At 30.2% G+C, this 20,013-nt stretch overlaps 1 protein-coding gene across 1 annotated transcript in view; it reads right to left on the bottom strand.

Moving 5' to 3' along the window:
• Positions 1 to 20,013, bottom strand: part of LOC142345784 (condensin-2 complex subunit D3-like) — a 127,046-nt gene that overhangs the window by 27,435 nt on the left and 79,598 nt on the right. The window contains exon 13 of the mRNA XM_075398130.1: positions 9,654 to 9,826. Coding sequence (XP_075254245.1) covers positions 9,654 to 9,826 — 173 coding nt within the window. The remainder of the gene's footprint in view (positions 1 to 9,653; positions 9,827 to 20,013) is intronic.

Here is a 20,013-nt window from a genome sequence, read left to right as displayed (position 1 = left end):
GTTGCATTTTTTGTTTAAAACCTTATGTAAAAAACGGCATTTTTGAAAAAAAAAATTATTCTAGTAAAACTTGTTTTTTCAAAAAGGAAATTAATTAAATTTCATATTTTCCATTAAAAAACTCAAAAACAGAAAAAAGGAGGAATAAAAAAATAAAAAACAACACAAGTTGCATTTTTTGTTAAAAACCTTATGTAAAAAACGGCATTTTTGACAGAAATTTTTTTTAGTAAAACAAAATTTTTCGATCAAAAAATTTTAAAACTTTACTTAAAAAAATTCAAAAACAGAAAAAAAGGAAAAATAAAAAAATAAAAAACAACAATTTGCATTTTTTGTCAAAAACCTTATGTAAAAAACGGCATTTTTGAAAGAAAAATTATTCTAGTAAAATTTTGTTTTTTCAAAAAAATTTAATTACATAAAAAAATTAAAAAACAGAAAAAAAGGAGAAATAAAAAAAACATCAAGATTTATATTTTTGTTTCAAAAAAAAAAATCATTTTAGTAAAAAAGATTTTCAATTAAAAAAATGATTCAATTCAAAACTTCACATCAAAAAACTTCAAAAACTGAAAAAAAGGAAAAATAGAAAAAGAAAAAAACAACACAAGTTGCTTTTTTTGTTTAAAAGCTTATGTAAAAAACGAAATTTTTGAAGAAAAACTATTCTAGAAAAAAATTCTTTTCAAAAAAAAATTAAATTGAAAATTTTACATGAAAAAAACTTCAAAACCTGAAAACTGGCCAAACAGAAAAATAAAAAACATCAATATTTACATTTTTTGTTGAAAATATTATGTAAAAAACGGCAATTTTCAAAAAAAAATTATTTTAGTAAAAAAGATGTTCAATTCAAAAAAAAATTCAATTCAAAACTTCACATCAAAAAGCTTCAAAAACTGACAAATGGAAAAATGATAAAAAGTTTCTGTAAAAAAACGACTTCTTTTAAAAAAATGAGATAGTAAAAGAATATTTTTTTTTTCAAAACAGTAAAAAATTATGCAAAACGTTTTCAAGTTTTTTAAAAAAAATTGTTAATTCTATACTTAACGATTTGTATGGGTATCTGTATCTAAAAATTCTTTGCCAAAAACCTTCTAAAAAAGACCCGGTATTCTATTATCAAATGCAGCACGCTGATTGCAACATTCTCGTGGGAAAAATTGCTGCTGGAGTTTGCTGCAAAATTATCACTGCAATCGCTTTGCATCATCCAGTATCAGCTGCCGGGAGTGTATTGCAGAAGCCAAAAAACCCGCGTTTTTGAAAAAAACAGATATTACAAAAAGAAGTCTTTATCGACGTTAACCGCCAGTTTTGAAAAAAACAGCTATTCCAAAACAAGCCTTTTTGACATACATTTTAATTCAAAATTGAACTCTAAATAAAAGTTGATTTCGAAAATAATTTTTTAAAACTCAATTAATATATATTATCAAAGTATCAATTCAGAAGCATACATGAAATTCAGCTTTTTCTGAGTGTAAAAACAGAATATTACAATTAACCAGTCAATTAGTCACCTCAGGAAATACCAGTTTTAGATCTAAAATTATACCGGAAATATAAACAAATAATCAGTCAAAGAAATAACTTCTCAACCTGCTAGTTTAGTTACTATTCAACTCCGCAGCTCGTCTCAATTTGCGAGATGGAGGACACATTTTGTCTTCGTTTTCATCACCATCCGGATTTTCACTTCCCTCTCTCTCAGGGTTATTGACAGCAGGAGCCCTTCTCTTGACAGTCTTTTTTGTACAAGACGCTGGTTGCTCAGATTTGATGGAAGTTTTTTCAGATATTTTTTCACTTGCGTCATTAGATAAAATATGATCTTGGTAATCTGTATAATCCTTGACTACAGTACTAAGGATGGTTCTGGCAGACTTGATTGAAGTATTTTCAACAGTCGATGCTCCTTGTGCTTCTTTCATTGTATCTTGTCCAGTTCCGGTAGAAAAACACGAAAAGGGGACTGCCTTGTCAGATTTTTTGTTGTCTAACTTGGGGTTAAGTGCGTTCTCTTCTTCTATACTTGCGATAATACTCTCTGTCAATGACCCATTTTCCCACTCGTCACAATACCGATCAGGTTTCTGCTCCTGCAAATTGTCATACTCGTCAGACACACGCCAGAGACATTTAAGTTCTCTTTCCTCCTCAAAAAATCCCAATTGATTTTCATACATTGGTCTATAGGACAACTCATAATCACAAAATTTTGCACGGACTGATCTGCTCAGTTCCATGTTGTCTTAGACTTGTAAAGTTTTGTTTTCGATGTGGTTCTCGTAGAAGTCTACAGTTGTCTGTTTGTATGGAACAGAGACTTCTGGCAAATTCTCGATTGCAAAAATGAAGACTAGAAGCTGCCTCGGAATGGAGAATGGAGGTTCAGCTACCCAGCCGAAGCACGTCTTCCTCTCCTTTATAATTGCTACATCATCACTGAAATCGGGGAAGAAGAAGTGGGCCTTAAGATTTTCGTTCAATTTCACAGATTTGATATTCATTATTCCAGCCTTTTTTAAGGTGACGACGGTTGAACTCCTAAATATATTGGAAATACAGATATTGAAAAAAACTTTGTGAAGAAATAATATGCTATTTGCGAATGAGTACGATGATTATAATAGCCCATTATACTTTTTTTTGGTCTGTTTTCATATTCTATAACAGAGTTGACTTACCTGGAATGGGAAATAGGAAGATGTCCTAGAGATGATGAATCTCCACTGAAAGGTTTATGACTAAAAACTTAGGTTTGTAGGAAGAGGAGATTAAAATTTAAAATTGTCTCCGAAAAAAAATGAAAAAGTCTAACTATAGTTAAGTTGTTGAAGAGAACGAAAATAAGCGCAATGAGTTGAATGTTTGTTTGTGCACTACAATAAAAAATGACATCATTATGACGCAATAGTGACGTAATTATTACAATACTATGAGTAAGACTTCAAGCACGTGAGCTGTGCATGCTTTGATAAAATAGGAATAATATCGTAAGTAGTAAGGATTATTTTTTGTTCACATGAGTTCAGTGACCCCATACAATACATAGGTATTCCTAATTGCAGCAATCATATGACGTAGCTGGAGTAAATTTTGTTCCAAAGAGGTCAGTGGCCCTCTTACAAAAAATGATCACGTAATTGTTCTTAATTGAGAAGATAGTAGGACGTAATTGTTAAATTACTATGATTGAACTTTTAACCATCAATTCTGTACAATAGCAAAAAAATTCGTGACAAATTTGTACTCATTAAACCTATATCAATCACCTGAGAAGATTCGTCTTTACAAAAGATTATCTTAAAAGTTGATGTTTTTAGGTCACTAAATAATTGGATTGTTGATAAGAAATTAGAGAAAAACGGATGATTGTAAGATTGTCTAATTTTTGATATATTTTAGATAAATATTTGATAAAATTTTGTTATTTTGGTTACAATTTGGGCATTTTTTGACAAGATTTTGCTATTTTGTGGTAAAAATGGGTATTTCTGGCAAGACTTGTGTCTCTGTGTGGCAAGTATTGGGATAATTTTACTAGAACTGGGTTCCTTTTCGCAGGAATTAGCTATTTTTGGCAAAAATTTTGTAGATTTTAGTAATAAAGGGGCATTTTTGCTATGAATTGTGTAACTCATGACTAGAAACAGATATTCGTGGGGTAGAATTGTTTTTTTTTGGCAACAGTTTGATATTTTTTGGGTAACATTTGGGTGTTTTTGACAATAATTGGATATTTTGAGCCACGAATTGTGTGTTTTTCACCAAGACCTGGGATCTGTTGGCAATAGTTGGGCATTTTTCACAATAATGGAGTGTTTGTTTTTCAGGAATTTGGAATTTTTTGCCAAGAATTGGGTTTTTCGGCAATAATTGGGTAATTTTTGGCAATAATTGGGTATTTTTTGACAACGATTGGCTATTTTTGGACAAGAATTGGGTGTTTTTGGCAAGAATTGGTTATTTTTTGCCAAGAATTTGGTATTTTTTGGTATGAAATGGGTTTTTTCATTTTTTCAAGAATAGGGTATTTTTTACAAGAATTGAGTATTTTTTACCAAAAACTTTTTTTGGTTTCAAGTTTCAGAATCTAAAACTTCAAAAAATACAAATTTGTCCTCTTTTCACGACTTTTAAATTATGCCCATTGGATTCTGCGTTAAAAATTACGCTATAAAGATGTACTGTAACAAACAATTCCAAATAAAAATAATTTGAGGTTTCAGGTTTCAGAAGCTGAAACTTCAGAAAAAACAAAGTGTAACTTCTAGGAGTTAAAGAAGTCACTATCAAATGCTTTGTTTAAAAACAACATATAGAGAGTTGATATAGCATACTATATATATATATATATATATATATATATATATATATAGCAAACTATTTTGTAGTTTGAGGTTTGAGAAACTAAAACTACAAAAAACCCAAACCCATAATCTATAATTGACCGTGAAATTACCACCATTGAACTTCACTTCGAAAAATACCCTCTAAAGTTGTACTGTAGTATACATTTTCGACCAAAAAAAATTTTTAGTTTGAGGTTTCAGGATCTGAAACTACGAAAAAAAAACAAAAAAAATTTCAGTGATGGTTTTCTGTGTTTTAGTATTTTTCATTGAAATCTGTGTTAAAAAAATTCAACCGATTATTAGAACAACTTTATATACAATTTTTTTTAACGGTTTCGGGTTTTTGAAACTGAAACTACCGAGAAAAAAAACAGAAACTACCAAAAAAAAATGCCAAAAAATCGGTTTCTTGCATGCTTTCACATCATGAGAAAAAAAAATAGAAAAAAAATTAAATTTTCAAAAAAACTTTTAAGAAGCTTTTGCGAAAAACTTCCAATAATTTGAAATTATTGAAAACAAAACTTCATTAATAATCGAAAATAAAAAAAATGATAATCGAAAAAGTTATGCGTAAATGAAAAGTTTGAAAGTAAAAGTTCTGCAGATGAATTTTATTAGGTAGATAAGATTAGCTGAAGTGCATTAGAGCGGATGCATTTCCCTGGGGTAATTAAGATAATTACTCCTGGGTAATTACGATAAGATGACAGGTCTATTGTTCTCACTCTCTTTTTTAGGTACGTCTTTGGAAAATTGATGAAAATAGGCTATAGGTAATCTTTATACATAGGTACGTCCTTTTACCCCCCCCACTCTTGCTTACCCTCTACTACTAGAGAACATAACCCTTTCTACGCAGAAGATCAATGAACATTTAAAATCTTCCAAAAAGTAGACATTAAAAATCAATTTAAAACCGATAAGAAAACCAATATTCGAAGCCAATAAGAAAAACATTATATAAAAATGAAATCACACCTCCTTGGAATCAGCACACAATAAAACAAACTTGTGGAGATCAAAAAGCAAGAAGGAGCTTTTAAAAAATTAGCGGCATCAAGAAATAAAAAACAGATACACTAATAAGTTTATCACATCATAAAACACAACTTTAGAAGTTAGAAAATCAGTAGCATTTCCAGTAGGACAAAAAGAAGAACAAATGCAAGCAAAAGTAAAAAAAAAATGCGCCAAAAACCTGTCATTAAAAACGATAGCTAAAAACGGAAGCCAATAAATTGATAACAATTGCTCCGAACTGGAAGACCAATGAAAAATATTAAGGGACAGACGAAGCAATAAGACCACATAAAAAGCGATAAAGACGCGCAACACTCAAAAACCCATAAATAAGAAAAAGTTTGAAAGTCATACAAATCACCACTATGAATTCAAGTCATTAATCATATTCGTTTATGCCCCATTAGCCACCGAATACACTATTTATCAAAGAAAAGAGTTATTAGACCTTTAAAATGAACAATGAAATTGCGAAAAACTCAAAAAGTCGCTCAAATATTTGAAAACAGTGTGTCAAAGTCATAGAAAGCACTAGTTATGAACAGAAGCAATTCGATTAATATATGCCTCTTTAGAAACTGATGACGCTTGACGCTAATGAAACTGAGCGAGAACACAAAAAGTAGAACAAATAGACTTAAAACTTTAAAACTCGCTTATAATTTCGGAAACAAATATAGTCAAATTTAATAAGAACTCAGACAGTTTATTGGATTCCTTGGTGCCTCATTAACAAGAATGAGCATTGTACTTATTCGGAATAAAAGATTCATAAGTACAAAACTGGTCAACCCTAAAAATCACTGATATTTTTGAAAACAAGTTGTGAAAAAGTAATTAAAACCTTTACATATCAAATCAAACTTCTGAATAGCTTCTATTACGCCTCATTAAAGTGACTATGGGTCCTGTCTATAAGGCGAGAGAGAAACAGATAAATTTATGCATTATTTGAACACATGTATGACCTGTTGAAACCATTAGTTCAGACAATCGGGAGAAAACCATGTTAAAAAAGTCTGATTCTCGCACGTAAAAAAATAAGCTTTCAGAAATATATAACCTGTTTAAACACTAATTTATCATTCCTCTCAAAAAGCAGTTTGAAAACTCACGGTTCAGACCTGCTAACTTGTTTGCTCCCTTTAAAGCGTGACTGAACTCACGACAACTTGTAAAGCAAAAAATTAAGAAAGAACTCCAAAAAAATGCATTGGACGATATGCTGCAATTTTAAGGGGCGTTAAATGTGAAGATTCGGAGACAAATTATTGTACTATACGTTAATTCGAGTTACTTTAAGCATATAAATAGATAGATATTTGCAATTCAAACAGTGAAGACAGAAATCACTTTTGTGCGAGGTTAGCCATCACTAAAAATTGGAGAACTCAAGGTCACTCCAGAAGTAAAAATTTTTTGTAGAATAAAGGCTCAAAAATGGCCATTGGAAAAGTTAGTGAAAACTCTGTGTGTGTGTGTGCAAGAAAACTTTGTTTGTGTGTGTGAAGACACATGCTTACAATAATAGCTTCAAACTTCGTTCGAGAGCAATTATTAATACCAAGAGAGTAACAAATGAAGATGCTCACATAAATTTAGCAGAAGTCAATGAAAAACTCATCAAGACCAAACAAATCATTTCATTTGCAAACATAGCCGGCAGATTGAATCAGGATGTTCATAATACAACAAGTACGCTAAGTACTTCCAAACAAAAATATAAACAAAGCCGGCAGATTGCCGAAAAATAGCCGCCGTTCACGAGCTTGATGCAAATCGGGATCGAAACAGAAAAAGAAAAAAGGATATAAATTGACCGATTTTTTTTCTGTTTTTTAGTGTCCTAATTTGGCGTGCAGTTTCTGTAAGATTCCAAACCAATACTTAATTCAGCTTCTAAACAGAAAGCTAATAAGCTTAATACCAATGTCAGCTAGCAAAAACTCTGATAACTTTGATAACCTAATTCTCAATGACTTAATGACAGGGCTTTATCAGTTTATCTCCTCTCTTTTGATCTTGATCTTTTGATTTTCACTACAATGCGTAATTGAATGTGTGAAAGAACTAAAAACCCATCCAGTTGAAACAGTGAGTGAAGTAGGTCAGGTGACTTATGTAAAACGAAAAACGTGCTCAAACGGTACAGAAAATTAAAAAAAAACATAGAAGGACCAGTCCTGACTTACAATTCAGATTTTTTCATTAACTAAACAACAAACTAGACATAGAACGGACTATGAGTGAATTGGGAAAACTATTACTAAAAACTCAGATTAAAAAAAAATTAAAAAAAAAACAGAAAATCATTGTCAAAATGCCGCATGTGAACAAAAACTACTAGCGAGAATTGGAAACTTAAGTCAAACAAAAAAATAGGCCTAGACTGAACTATGAATGGACTGGGAAAACCATTCAGAAAAAAATCCGACCCAAAAAATCGAAAAAACCTTAAAAATCAAAGTGAAAGTGCCGCATGTGATCAAAAAACCAGTAGCAAGAAAGCGAAATTCTGTTCAAATACCCTTTTCTTACTTTACTTAAAAATTAAGAGTGACCACATTTCACGCAGGAGAATCACTTATTTTTTCGCTCCACTTCTTGATTCGGCGTGGGCAATATCACTACTTTAATTTGACTTGAAAAATCATGAAAATGTATGAACAGATCTTAAAAAATAAAAAAACATAGCCGGAAAATTCCAGAAATGACTCAAAGAGTCGTCTTTGTGAAAGAATTATCTTTTAAATCAACTAGTTCCTACTACTATAAACAAAAAAAAATCAGTCAGAAAATGAAGATAGAACAGAAAACCTACAGAACTAAAAAATTACTTTACTCCTATATATAAAACAAGCCAAAATTTTTGTGCGCAATTGAAAACATCGAATTACACGAGTAGTAAAAGTCAAGTTGTGTAGGCTCCCAAAACTTTACTTTGAAAGAAAACGTTTGAATACTTAAGAAATGTCAAGTAAAGAGAAAAGGACAAAAAGTATTAGTTTAAATCGATCTTTCAATTTAACAACGGCAGGGCGAATAAAACTATATATATTAGGAAAATTTTTGAAAGAAACATGCTAGAATGCGACAATACATACATTAGAAAAAAACTAAATTGGAAACTCAAAATCAAAATTAAAACTCATAATGAAAAACAAATGAGATAAAGAACAATTATTATTTGTTATTGAGCAATTAAGGTTAAACAACATTACATAGCCATCTTCCTGTCTCAGTAAGAAGTGAAAACAGATCAATTGCGAAACAGTAAAACAGTTTGGAAAAAAACGTTGAAAATATGGTAACAAATTTCACTTAATTATAAAGAGTTACCGCCAAATACAAATCAATTAGCAACAAAACAAAACCTAAAACACCGATGGAGCAGCAAAATATTTTTTATGGTAAATAAACTCAACGTACACACGAAAAACTTCAAAAACGTTGACAAAAACCGCCAAAATCGGATTATTATGTGAACAATTTTTAAAAACAAAAACACCTCACGTCAAAAAGAGGCATCCAATTCAGGAATTATCAAAAAGACGCTGACATATTTACTAATTTGGTAAAAAAAGTTCGCTCAAAGAGCCAAAAATGAAAAAAAAGAAAAAAAGCTAAAAATTGACAAAAGAATGAGAGATATGGGCTAATTTTGCACTTGAAACACATCATTAAGCTCTCAGAAACATTGTGGTATCGATTTGAGATGGTGGCAAATTCATGCGGCACCGATCAAAATTTACTTCTACAAATAACCAAGTTACAATAAAAAAAAAAGCCAAATGGACGAAAACACGCCTAAAAACTGTCATCCATATGCGCCAATCTTTCAAAAACTCTTTTCAAAGTCAAAAAGTCATATTCACTAAACGCAGCGCATGAACAAAAAACATCTCTCGCTCAGAAAAATTTAGTTCACATGGCAATTTTATTCACTTTCACTATTACGTCAAAACGCCGCCTGAACAAATAGTACTTCCGGTAAAAAAAAACCTTAAGAAAACCAATACTCCTTTTCGAATCGTAAAAAGACAGCGCCCCAATAAAATTCAAATTCTTCGAATTGTAAAAAAAGGAGAGCACCTAAATAATAGCCGTTGAGAAGCGGACGGTGGCTATTAAAAAGAGCTCTATGTAAACAAAGTTAAATCGGTCAGACAAAAGGTAGGAAAGAAAAAAGGAGATATCAAGGCGAATCTGATTATGAGATATAGAAAATAGACAGAAGGAAGATAAACATGCTTAAATTTATACCTTCCTGTGGGAACTGATTGTATTTGTCGTGTTTACGGTACTCGTTAAGGAAGAAGATAGACTCTACAAAGTGTGAGAAGAATACATTCTTGTGTCTGTGTGCTATCCTCTCCAAACAGTACTCAGCCAGCTGAGAGACCTTCACACAATCGTCCACGTACAAAGTCGTCATCCTAAGCAGTCCACAACATATACCGTCATTTCATTACCATCGATGCATTTATAACTTTCATCTTTAAATATATCTATGTCCACTTGTCACCCGTAAAGTATATCGAACCGAGTCGAAAACAAAAATAATCACTGCAAACAATACTTTTCACAATATATACTTCAGGCAGTCAATGCACATTTTAGTAAATGAGATATTAATTACACAGAAATGGACACTAATCATAGAAAAAAATTGCCATTAGTTTCTAGACAATGTTCTTATTGGGTAGTAGACTCATTACTCTAGAAAAATGGATTCTTTGATAAACCTGTTAGTGTATTTAGAATTTGAAAATTTAATACGAAGGACTCTGCGCGAGCTGAGGTTAACTGTTAGCTCCTAAGTAACTCAAAGCATCCATTATTAGATCTATAAAATTTCAGCCCAGTTTGTGAGAAAAGAGTGACTAGGGGTAACCTATTCCCAAATTTTTAACGAATCGTTTTTTTAGTTTGTATTTTGTAAACTTTGAAAGATGTCAAAGAAGAACTCATATAACTTAAAGATTGAAAAATTACTCTTTTGCCTTTGAAACTTTTGACTTTACATATTTAATAATGTACTGGACTTCATTCTTGATGTAGCAGAGAGAGAGAGAGAGAGAGAGAGAGAGAGAGAGAGAGAAGAGAGAGAGAGAGAGAGAGAGAGAGAGAGAGAGAGAGGGAGAGAGAGAGGAGAGAGAGAGAGAGAGTTAGAGATGGAAAGCGACAAACAACATGTAAAAGCGAGAGAGAAAAGAATATGAAAAAGGGGAAAACAGAAACAGCAAAAGGAACAAGGGAAAGAAAAGTGAGAGATAGAAAAAAGCATAGCAGAACAACTCATGACCTATAAATCAGATAAGTTTCATTGACTAAAAAAACTAGACTAGGAAAAGACTATGAATGGATTGGGAAAACCCTTGAAAAAACCTATCGTAAAATCATAAAAATAAAAACAGTAAAAATCAAAATAAAATTTTGAAATGGGCTATTAATTACACAGATAGCTAAATGCGAAACAAATAACACAGAAATGGACAATAAACATAGAATAAAAATTGCCATTAGTTTCTAGATAATGTTCTCATTGGGTAGTAGACTCATACTCTAGAAAAATGGATTCTTTGATAAGCCAGTTATTGTCTTTAGAACTTAAAAATTTAATACGAAGGACTCTGCGAGAGCTGAGGTTAACTGTTAGCTCCTAAGTAACTCAAAGCATCCATTATTAGATCTTGATCTATAAAATTTTCTTCCAGTTTGTGACTAGGGGTAACCTATTCCAAAATTTTCAACGAATCTTTTTTAAGTTTGTATTTTGTATATTTTGAAAGATGTCAAAGAAGAACTCAATTAACTTAAAGATTGAAAAATTGCTCTTTTGCCTTTGAGCAGACCTTACATATTTAATAATGTACTTGACTTCATTCTTGATGTAGCAGAGAGAGAGAGAGAGAGAGAGAGAGAGAGAGAGAGAAGAGGGGGAGAGAGAGAGAGAGAGAGAGAGAGAGAGAGAGAGAGAGAGAGAGAGAGAGTTAGAGATGGAAATCGACAGCAACACGTAAAAGCGAGAGAGCAAAAAAAATGAAAGAGGGGAAAACGAAAACAGCGAAAGGATTAAGGGGAAAAATGAGATAAAAAGCATAGCAGAACAACTCATGACCTATAATTCATAAAACTTTCATTGACTAAACAAAAAATAGACTAGGAATGGACTATGAATGGATTGGGAAAACCCTTTAAAAAACCTATCGTAAAATCATAAAAGTAAAAACAGTAAATATCAAAGTCTAATTTTGAGATGGGATATTAATTACACAGATAGATAAATGCGATAAAAATAATTGCCATTAGTTTCTAGATAATGTTCTTATTGGGTAGTAGACTCATACTCTAGAAAAATGGATTCTTTGCTAAGCCTGTCAGTGTCTTCAGAATTTGGAAATTTAATACCATGGACTCTGCGCGAGCTGAGGTTAACTGTTAACTCCTAAGTAACTCAAAGCATCCATTATTAGATCTTGGATCTATAAAATTTTAGCCCAGTTTCTGAGAAAAGAGTAACTAGGGAGTAACCTATTCCCAAATTTTTAACAAATCGCTTTTTGTTAGTTTGTATTTTGTAAATTTTGTAAGAGATGTCAGAGAAGAATTCAATTAACATAAAGATTGAAAACTTACTGTGTTGCATTTCTATTGCAAAAAATGCTTCCCCTGTTTTATTCGGTGGATAAATAATTAAATTAAAAAAAAAACAAAGCCGGCAGATTGCCAGAATAGCCGCGAAATATACTTCGGACCCGCAAAATACAGACACAGCTCAATAAAAAAAACTATCGACGCCGATTTAAATGCTATTTAAAAACTTTCGGCAAAAAATAATAATGCTCGTTAAAATTCGATCCGCAGAATCCCCTATTTATTTGGGACATTTATTAAATATATGAGTTCCTCCGACTTTAACTAACTCAGTTAGACGTGATTTTTAAAATGCAAAGCATCGTAATGAGTGAGGTACGTCATGTATGATTAAAATCACGTAAAGACCTATCAAATTTTAATAGAGAGACTGAGAAATGACGACGCGTGCAAATGCCTTTAGTAAGAGGAAGAAGTAATTAAAAAAACTAACTTTTTTAGCTTTGCTAAAACGAAACAAGAGTGTCAGACGACGAAACAGAGAAAAATAGCAAGTCAAATCCTGACCTAAAATCGATATATTTCATTAACTAATCAAAAAGCGAGAACCAGAGGAGACTATGAAAGCATTGAAAAAACCATTTACAAAAAAAATCCAATCGAAAAGAACACTAAAAGTTAAACTCAAAAGTTGCCGCATGTGAACGAAAACCAAAATTGAAACAGCGAAATTTTGTTCAAACACGCAAGACCTCTCGCTATTTCGCTTCACTTCCTGTTGCGCCATGATTCAAAATCATCACTTCAAATTGATTTTAAAAATAATGAAAATGTATGAAGAGATCTTAAGAACAACATTGAAGGCTGAGTTCTCGAAACGACTCGAATTAACAAATGGACAACCCTAACGGACAAACTGAACCACCTACTTAATTATAATAATCATTTTGAAAAAAAAAACAGGAAGATTAACAATGGAAAAGTATATAACAAAAACTGATGAAGCGTTTGCTAAAAAGAATACAGGACCCCAAAACAAATATAGGCAAAAAAAGGCAAAAAGTATTTCATAAAGGGAAAACCGAGGAAAGGGAAAGGAAGCGGAGGACAAAGTCAAAAAATAATATTTTCTACAAAATTCTCGCACTAAACTATTAATAAAAAGATATAATGCTACTTCTCAACCATTATTTTGAGAAAATAATTTTATTACTATTTCCGCTGAAGCGTTGACACTTCCAACACCAGGCAGAAAAAAAATTGAACAACAATAAAAAACGCAAGGAGCCAAAAAGGAAAAAATAGTAACTTGTATCTTTTATTTCATCAAAAAGTGCGCTGTCTAGCCTTTACTGCCCTCTTTTAGGAGAAACAATAGAATAGCTCTAAATTAAAGAGTGCACAAGAAACAGTATAGCGGAAAGAACATAAAATCGGACACAATTTGCATAAAGCTACTCAATTATCTTTAACAAAAATAACTCAAAAATAAATCACTCTAAAAGAGCTAGGGCACCTAATTTAAACCGCAGAACTCTCAAAATAGTAATGTGTATATGGGTACCTCCGCAGCAAAGAGCCGCCATACGGTACCCATATACACATTACTCTATTTCCCTTTATATATCCACTACTCTATATTCACTTCTTTTATATTTAAAATCTATTATTTCTTGTCTCTTTTAGTGTAAACCACTAGTGTCGAGTTAAGCTGGTAATTAACCGTTATCAGACGGATAATTTGGGTTCTATCCCCACTGACTTCAGTGGACGTCCACAGATACTAGTATAAAATAAGTGAGACCGTGTAACAAGCACGTAAAACCAACTTGCGAAAATAACCTGAATAAAAAACAAGCTTAACTCTTTTATAAATTTTAAATTTTGCTAATATTTATATAAAAATTAATTGTAAAATCTAAACTCACCATTAAAACTTTTAATACCTTTATCATCAAATGGATCAATAGCCATTTTATATTGTTCGTTCGTTTCTAAATGGTGTTTCCTGCTATCAATAGTAAAATTTGTAACATATTTATTTTTAGCTTCATATATAGCGTTTTTATAGTCTTCAATAGTAATTTGGTTTTTAATAGTAGCTTTGGTTATACCTTTTAACTTTTTCTCATCTTCTCCTTTAATTGTATTATAACAATATGCTTTAGCTTTAAGGAAGCAGGCTTCTATATTAGTATCATTAGGTAATTCATCCTTCATCTTACCTAACTCATAATTATTATGTAAAATATCTTTTATCTTATTCATTTCAGTTTCCATATTACTATCTAAAGGAACATTTATGTTTATAACTATACTATCAGTATCTGTATAATGATAACTACAATCTAACTCTTTCTCATAGTAACCATATATAGCTTTATACATAAATAGTTTAGCTTTTTTAATATAACAAAACCAATATAATTAAACTTATCTAACTTAACATTACCTCTTGTTTTATGCACAGCTACTAGATCATCATCAAACTCTACAACATATTTAAAACTAATATTTTCTACTAATTTAATATATCTATCTACTTCAATAACTAACTCTACATCTTGTCTATTGTATACATTTTCTATTGTTTTTCCATAGAAGGCATTATTCATCAGTTTAAAGAATACATCTCCAAACTTATCACCCTTAGCTTTAGCTTCTTTTCTTTTCCGCATATTAAACTCAATATAAGGCTTTAACCACTCACTCTTACTATACTCTAACTTTTGCTTAATTATAATATCTTCCAACTTCAAACCACTAGCTAAATACCAATCTAACATCTCACCATCAATTACATAATCGTTTTTATCCGTTAACTTCAACATTAACTTCTCATTGGGTTTATATCCTTTCTTTTTATTTTCATTCTGATAGTCTGTAAACTGATCAATGTTAGCCTTTGTCTTTTCTGGAAAGAATGGATATTTCTTTGTCTTTTGTTTCAACACATTATACTTTACATCAATGGTCTAGATCTAACCTTTTGTGGAGCTAGATTGTGTATAATCATTGCCGTCACATACTTTGAACTCACCAGTAGGTAAAGCTTGAACCATAGCAGAAGCGTATAATGAGTTGAAGTCTAAGTATTTTAGATAATTCTCTTTCCCTGTATACTCAGGATCTATTTCTTTATTTTTACATTTTACATGAAAATCACATAATACTGAAGCTGACCCACCTCTAATACAATGTTGTATTGTATCAAAAATATTAACTGTATTTTCTTTATAATATTTAAGTCTAACATTAGTATATTTCAATCCACATAACCAAGTTAATCCAAGAGTAGAATATGTGTAACAAGGATCTATCTCATAATATTCTAAACACTTATCTCTTAACCTTTCAAATACATCTACCGATAATAATACATCTGTTTTAAGATAAAACATCATAGTCTTTTATTGATTTAGATCCAGTATTGTTCCAACAATCTATTGCTTGCTTATATTCTTTATCTGTAATACCACTTTGTTTCAACTTAGAATAGAATGCTTCCTTAGGTGGTAATGTCGTTTCATGTAGTTTATCTATACTATCAAACCATTCATATGGGAATATACCTTTACGTCTCTCTAACCCAAATTTGCTTAATGTTACACACTCTTTATCACTCAATGTTTTACTTATAGCATCTAAGCTAAGTGGATGGAAGAACCTAAACATATCTAATGTTTTTGCATAACCCATATCAATACTAATATAATTCTTATCAGTTTTAGTTAATACTTTAAGTCTAATCTTCTTTGCTAGTTTAGTTATAAATAAGTGATTATCATAATTAGTAGAATTAAATGCATATATTGGTTCGAATGTATTCTTAGCTTGGAGGTTATATTTATTGTGAGCAAAACCTCTAAATTTACCATTTAGATTATCATGATCTCTAACAATGTCATTACCCAAGTTCTCTCTACAATAGAAACACTCAGTAGTAAGTGGAGTAATAGTATCTTCATTAAGTGGAATATTAATTTCAAATATATCTTTAAATAATTTATTAGAATGATTTACTCTACTTATAAACCAATCAACTATATCTTCACCGGAACAACTTCCATACTTATCTTCTAATATATCAGAATAGTCACTTTTTTTTACATAAACCACAAGCAATAGGAAGTGTTTTTTGTTTTTATTATACATTCAAAATCATAATACATAGTAAAAGGTACTCTGTTTTTATAATGGAACTTATCAAACTTTAGATATTCATCTTTATGGAATGTTCTTCTTCCCACATGTTTCTGTGAATTACATAAAACCAAATGTTTAATTAATGCATGTTCAGTTAGAAATGATACACAACATTTTAGACATGGATAACATTCATGTTTAGATGATTTTCTTAATAAGAATGATACATCTTTACATAGGAAGTAATGATTATCCCAGTATAAAATATTACATCCTTCAGGATCATTATGATTGATTAACACAGGATTAATAGTTTTATTTTTATTTAGATTAAACACATTAAATAATATTTTATCTTTATTTAGTTCTTGTATAATAATCATAAGGACCTCCGGTCTTGTTTCCCCATGGAGGTGGAAGCTTTGGTAATTTTATCTCATTAGTATACTCTGGTTTTTTATATTTACTAACTCTATTTGGATCACGTGATGCAGGATGTAGATAAGCAATTAAAGACCACAATAAACATTTATTATCAGTATTATGTATATTAAGTATATATCTAGACGTGAAAGGTAACTCAGTAGTACAACCAGCAGAAGGATAAAACCTATGTATATACATTCTTCTTTTAACAAATCTTTGCATGCTCCAACCAGATTGATTCATCTCTTGTTCTTGAATTCTAGTCTCTAGTTCACTATTCAACATATCCAAGTCATGAGGACCATTATATTGTCTAGTCATTAGTCTAAGTGTGAATTCGTTTTCTTCTAACTCATCATCTGTAGGTTTTGAATACTTTACTACATCAAAGGTGTTAAACTTGATATGGGGAGGCATGTTATACAATTCCTCTAATACATTCAAGAATTTAATATCTTCATAATTACTAATTGTTATCATTATTTGATTATACTTCATATTATGATCTAATCCCAACTCATTAACTTTATCTCGCCACTTCCCATCAACAAGTTTTTTCTGATTAACATTTTCTTTATGTTCATCTGACTCATTGTGCTCATTTTTACTGTTATATCTAAAATTACATATATTGCAATATACTGAATTATCTTTAGATATAGTACTATCAGTGAAACTGCTTTGCAGATTTTCAGTTATATCCTCATCTTTACCATCAGTGAAACCGCTTCGCTGATTAACATTATCCAGATGCATCTTTGTTTTCAAATGTTGATCCACACTATATTGACTCAGAGTAGTCTTACATATTACACATTCGAACTTACTCCCATTCTTTATTATTTCCCCATTAAATAATCTTACATTAATCCTATGATTTAATGTTTCTATATGTTTATTATATTCAGTATTATTATCCAGATACATATCAAAACTATCACAATACTTTATTTCCTCTAGTTCGGGATACTGATTATCTATCTTTTGTTCTATATCTTCATTATTAACTTTTATTCCACCCTCATTAGCACTCTCAATAATTTTATTTCTATTATATAATCGATCATTCTTTTTATGATTAAGTGATTGATTATGCCTATAATAGTTCTTTTGAGTTAACTCTTGACTGCAAGCTTCACATTTAAACTTATTTGGTTTAGGCTTCTAGACATAGACAAAATCATCAGATGAAGATGATTCTCTATCTGAAGCTGAATCTTTAGATTGATCTAAGTCTTTAGATGAATCTCTATTTTTACCTTGATCTAAATCTGGGTAATATTTTGCTTCAACCTTTCGCAATGACTCACACATATCTTCTTCTCGTTGTTTTAAATTTGCATCCTGTTTATCATATGATTCTTTTATCTCTTCATTTATTTGATTAAACCTTCTGATTGATTCTAAAGGTTTTTCTAATTCTACCTTTTGTCTTTCTTCGTCTACTGGTTTGATTTCTTCCCTTGGTTTGTTTTTATTTTTTAACATTTGGGCTGCCATGCTAGTAGAACTAGATTGAGATTTCTCACTTCCAGATTGGACTTGTCCACTTCCAGATTGGACTTGTCCACTTCCAGATTGGACTTGACCTCTTCCAAATTGAACTTGCTCACTTTGAGGTTGAACTTGTCCATTTCCAATTAGAATGTTCCCGTTGTTTTCCTGCACATTCATTTTTATACATCAAATTTTGAAACAATGTTATTTATAAACCTTTTCAATACTATAAAAATGAGTAGTACTAAATGCGATAAATGTAAAGATAAAGCTTGGTGTTGGAGTTGTAATGAGTGCCAAAGTAAACCTTTATCATGTTTTGTATGTAATGAAATTATAACATATAGAGAGAGACATAATCATATGGTTATACAATATAATGATCCCAATCAATATTTAATATGTAAAAAGTGTAAAGTAAATAAACATCTCTCTCACTATAGATTTAAACATTACACATGTAGGATATGCTTATATCTCAATAGATATAGATTTGGTCACACTAAAGAAAGATTTAGAGAACATGTAAAGAAATTTAATTTCGAACTTTAGTCCTATTAAAATGTTACTTGTGTTCCCGTTATTTATTATGTTGCTATTTATTATTATAATTGCTTATTGGAATTGTGATAATTATTCTGATTTAAGGAAGAGATTCAAAGGACATAGGAATGTTGTACCAGAACCATTTGAAATTAAAAAACATAACTTTATTATTTATGGTCCATCTAATTCTGGTAAAACAACTATTATAAAAAGATCTTTGTGGTTTGTATGATACTGTTAATGTATTCTGTATTGATGGTAGTGAGTGGAAGGGATATAATGTATACGGCATTGATGATTTAAAATTATTAGATAATTTAGATAGTTGTGCTAATAGTCTTATTATATTTGATGATATGGGAGAAAACATTAGATTACCAGCTATAGACTCATTGTATTCTAAAGGTAGACATCACCATATTAATATAATATGTGTAGGTCATACTGTAACAGATTTAAATACTAAAGCAAGAGATAACACCCCAGCTATATATATATTACTTTAAATAGTTCACAACAATTCTTTGAAAGAGTACAAGAGAAGTTTAAAATTGATTCTAATCTATATAGATTTAAACATTATAAGTATGGCATAATAAATTATAATACTATTAGTGACTATTATATTGTATTAGATAAAGATAAAAATGTTGTATACCATTCTAGAATAGGTGATCTTGATATTGAGAAGCATATTGATTATACAGAGTTTAAGGAAAAGGAATATAATATACTAAGTAGTTATTTGACAGATAGAATGTTAGAACCAACACATAATAAACCAAATGAGTTGATGTTCTATTTTGAAGAATATTTAGACTTTAAGGGAATAAATAAATCATTTAATTTTTATAAAACATATACAAATATAAAAAAAGTATATAATGAGATACATAGTGGATATGTTGCTATATTTGGTGTAATTAGTGTATTAGGAATTGGATATAGTTACTATCATTAATGTGATAATAACAATAATAATAATAATAAAATAATAATAATAATAATAATAATAATAATAATAATAATAATAATAATAATAATAATAATAATAATAATAATGATAATAATAATAATAATAATAATAATAATAATAATAATAATATTAATGGTATAGATGTAATGGATATAGATAAGGCAAAAATTAAATTAGGAAATGGTACAAAGATGACAATAGGTTATGGTTTGATTGATAAAGACAAAATTGATCTCAATCATCCATTTAATATAATATATATGTTAGCTATTAGTCTTGTTTCTATTTATGCAACCCATAATGTTATTAATTCTAAAACTAAAAATGATGATAATATGTAGAGAATGTAATATTGAAATTGATACTAGTAGTGGATATCCAGAACATGAACTAAGGAATCATTATAATAATTTACACAATAATTTAATTGCAAGA

Source organism: Convolutriloba macropyga, chromosome 9 (assembly GCF_964194025.1).
Source record: "Convolutriloba macropyga chromosome 9, txConMacr16.3, whole genome shotgun sequence".
Lineage (NCBI taxonomy): Eukaryota > Metazoa > Xenacoelomorpha > Acoela > Convolutidae > Convolutriloba > Convolutriloba macropyga.
Note: the sequence above shows the minus strand (reverse complement) of the source record. Positions and strands in the feature narration are given on the sequence as shown.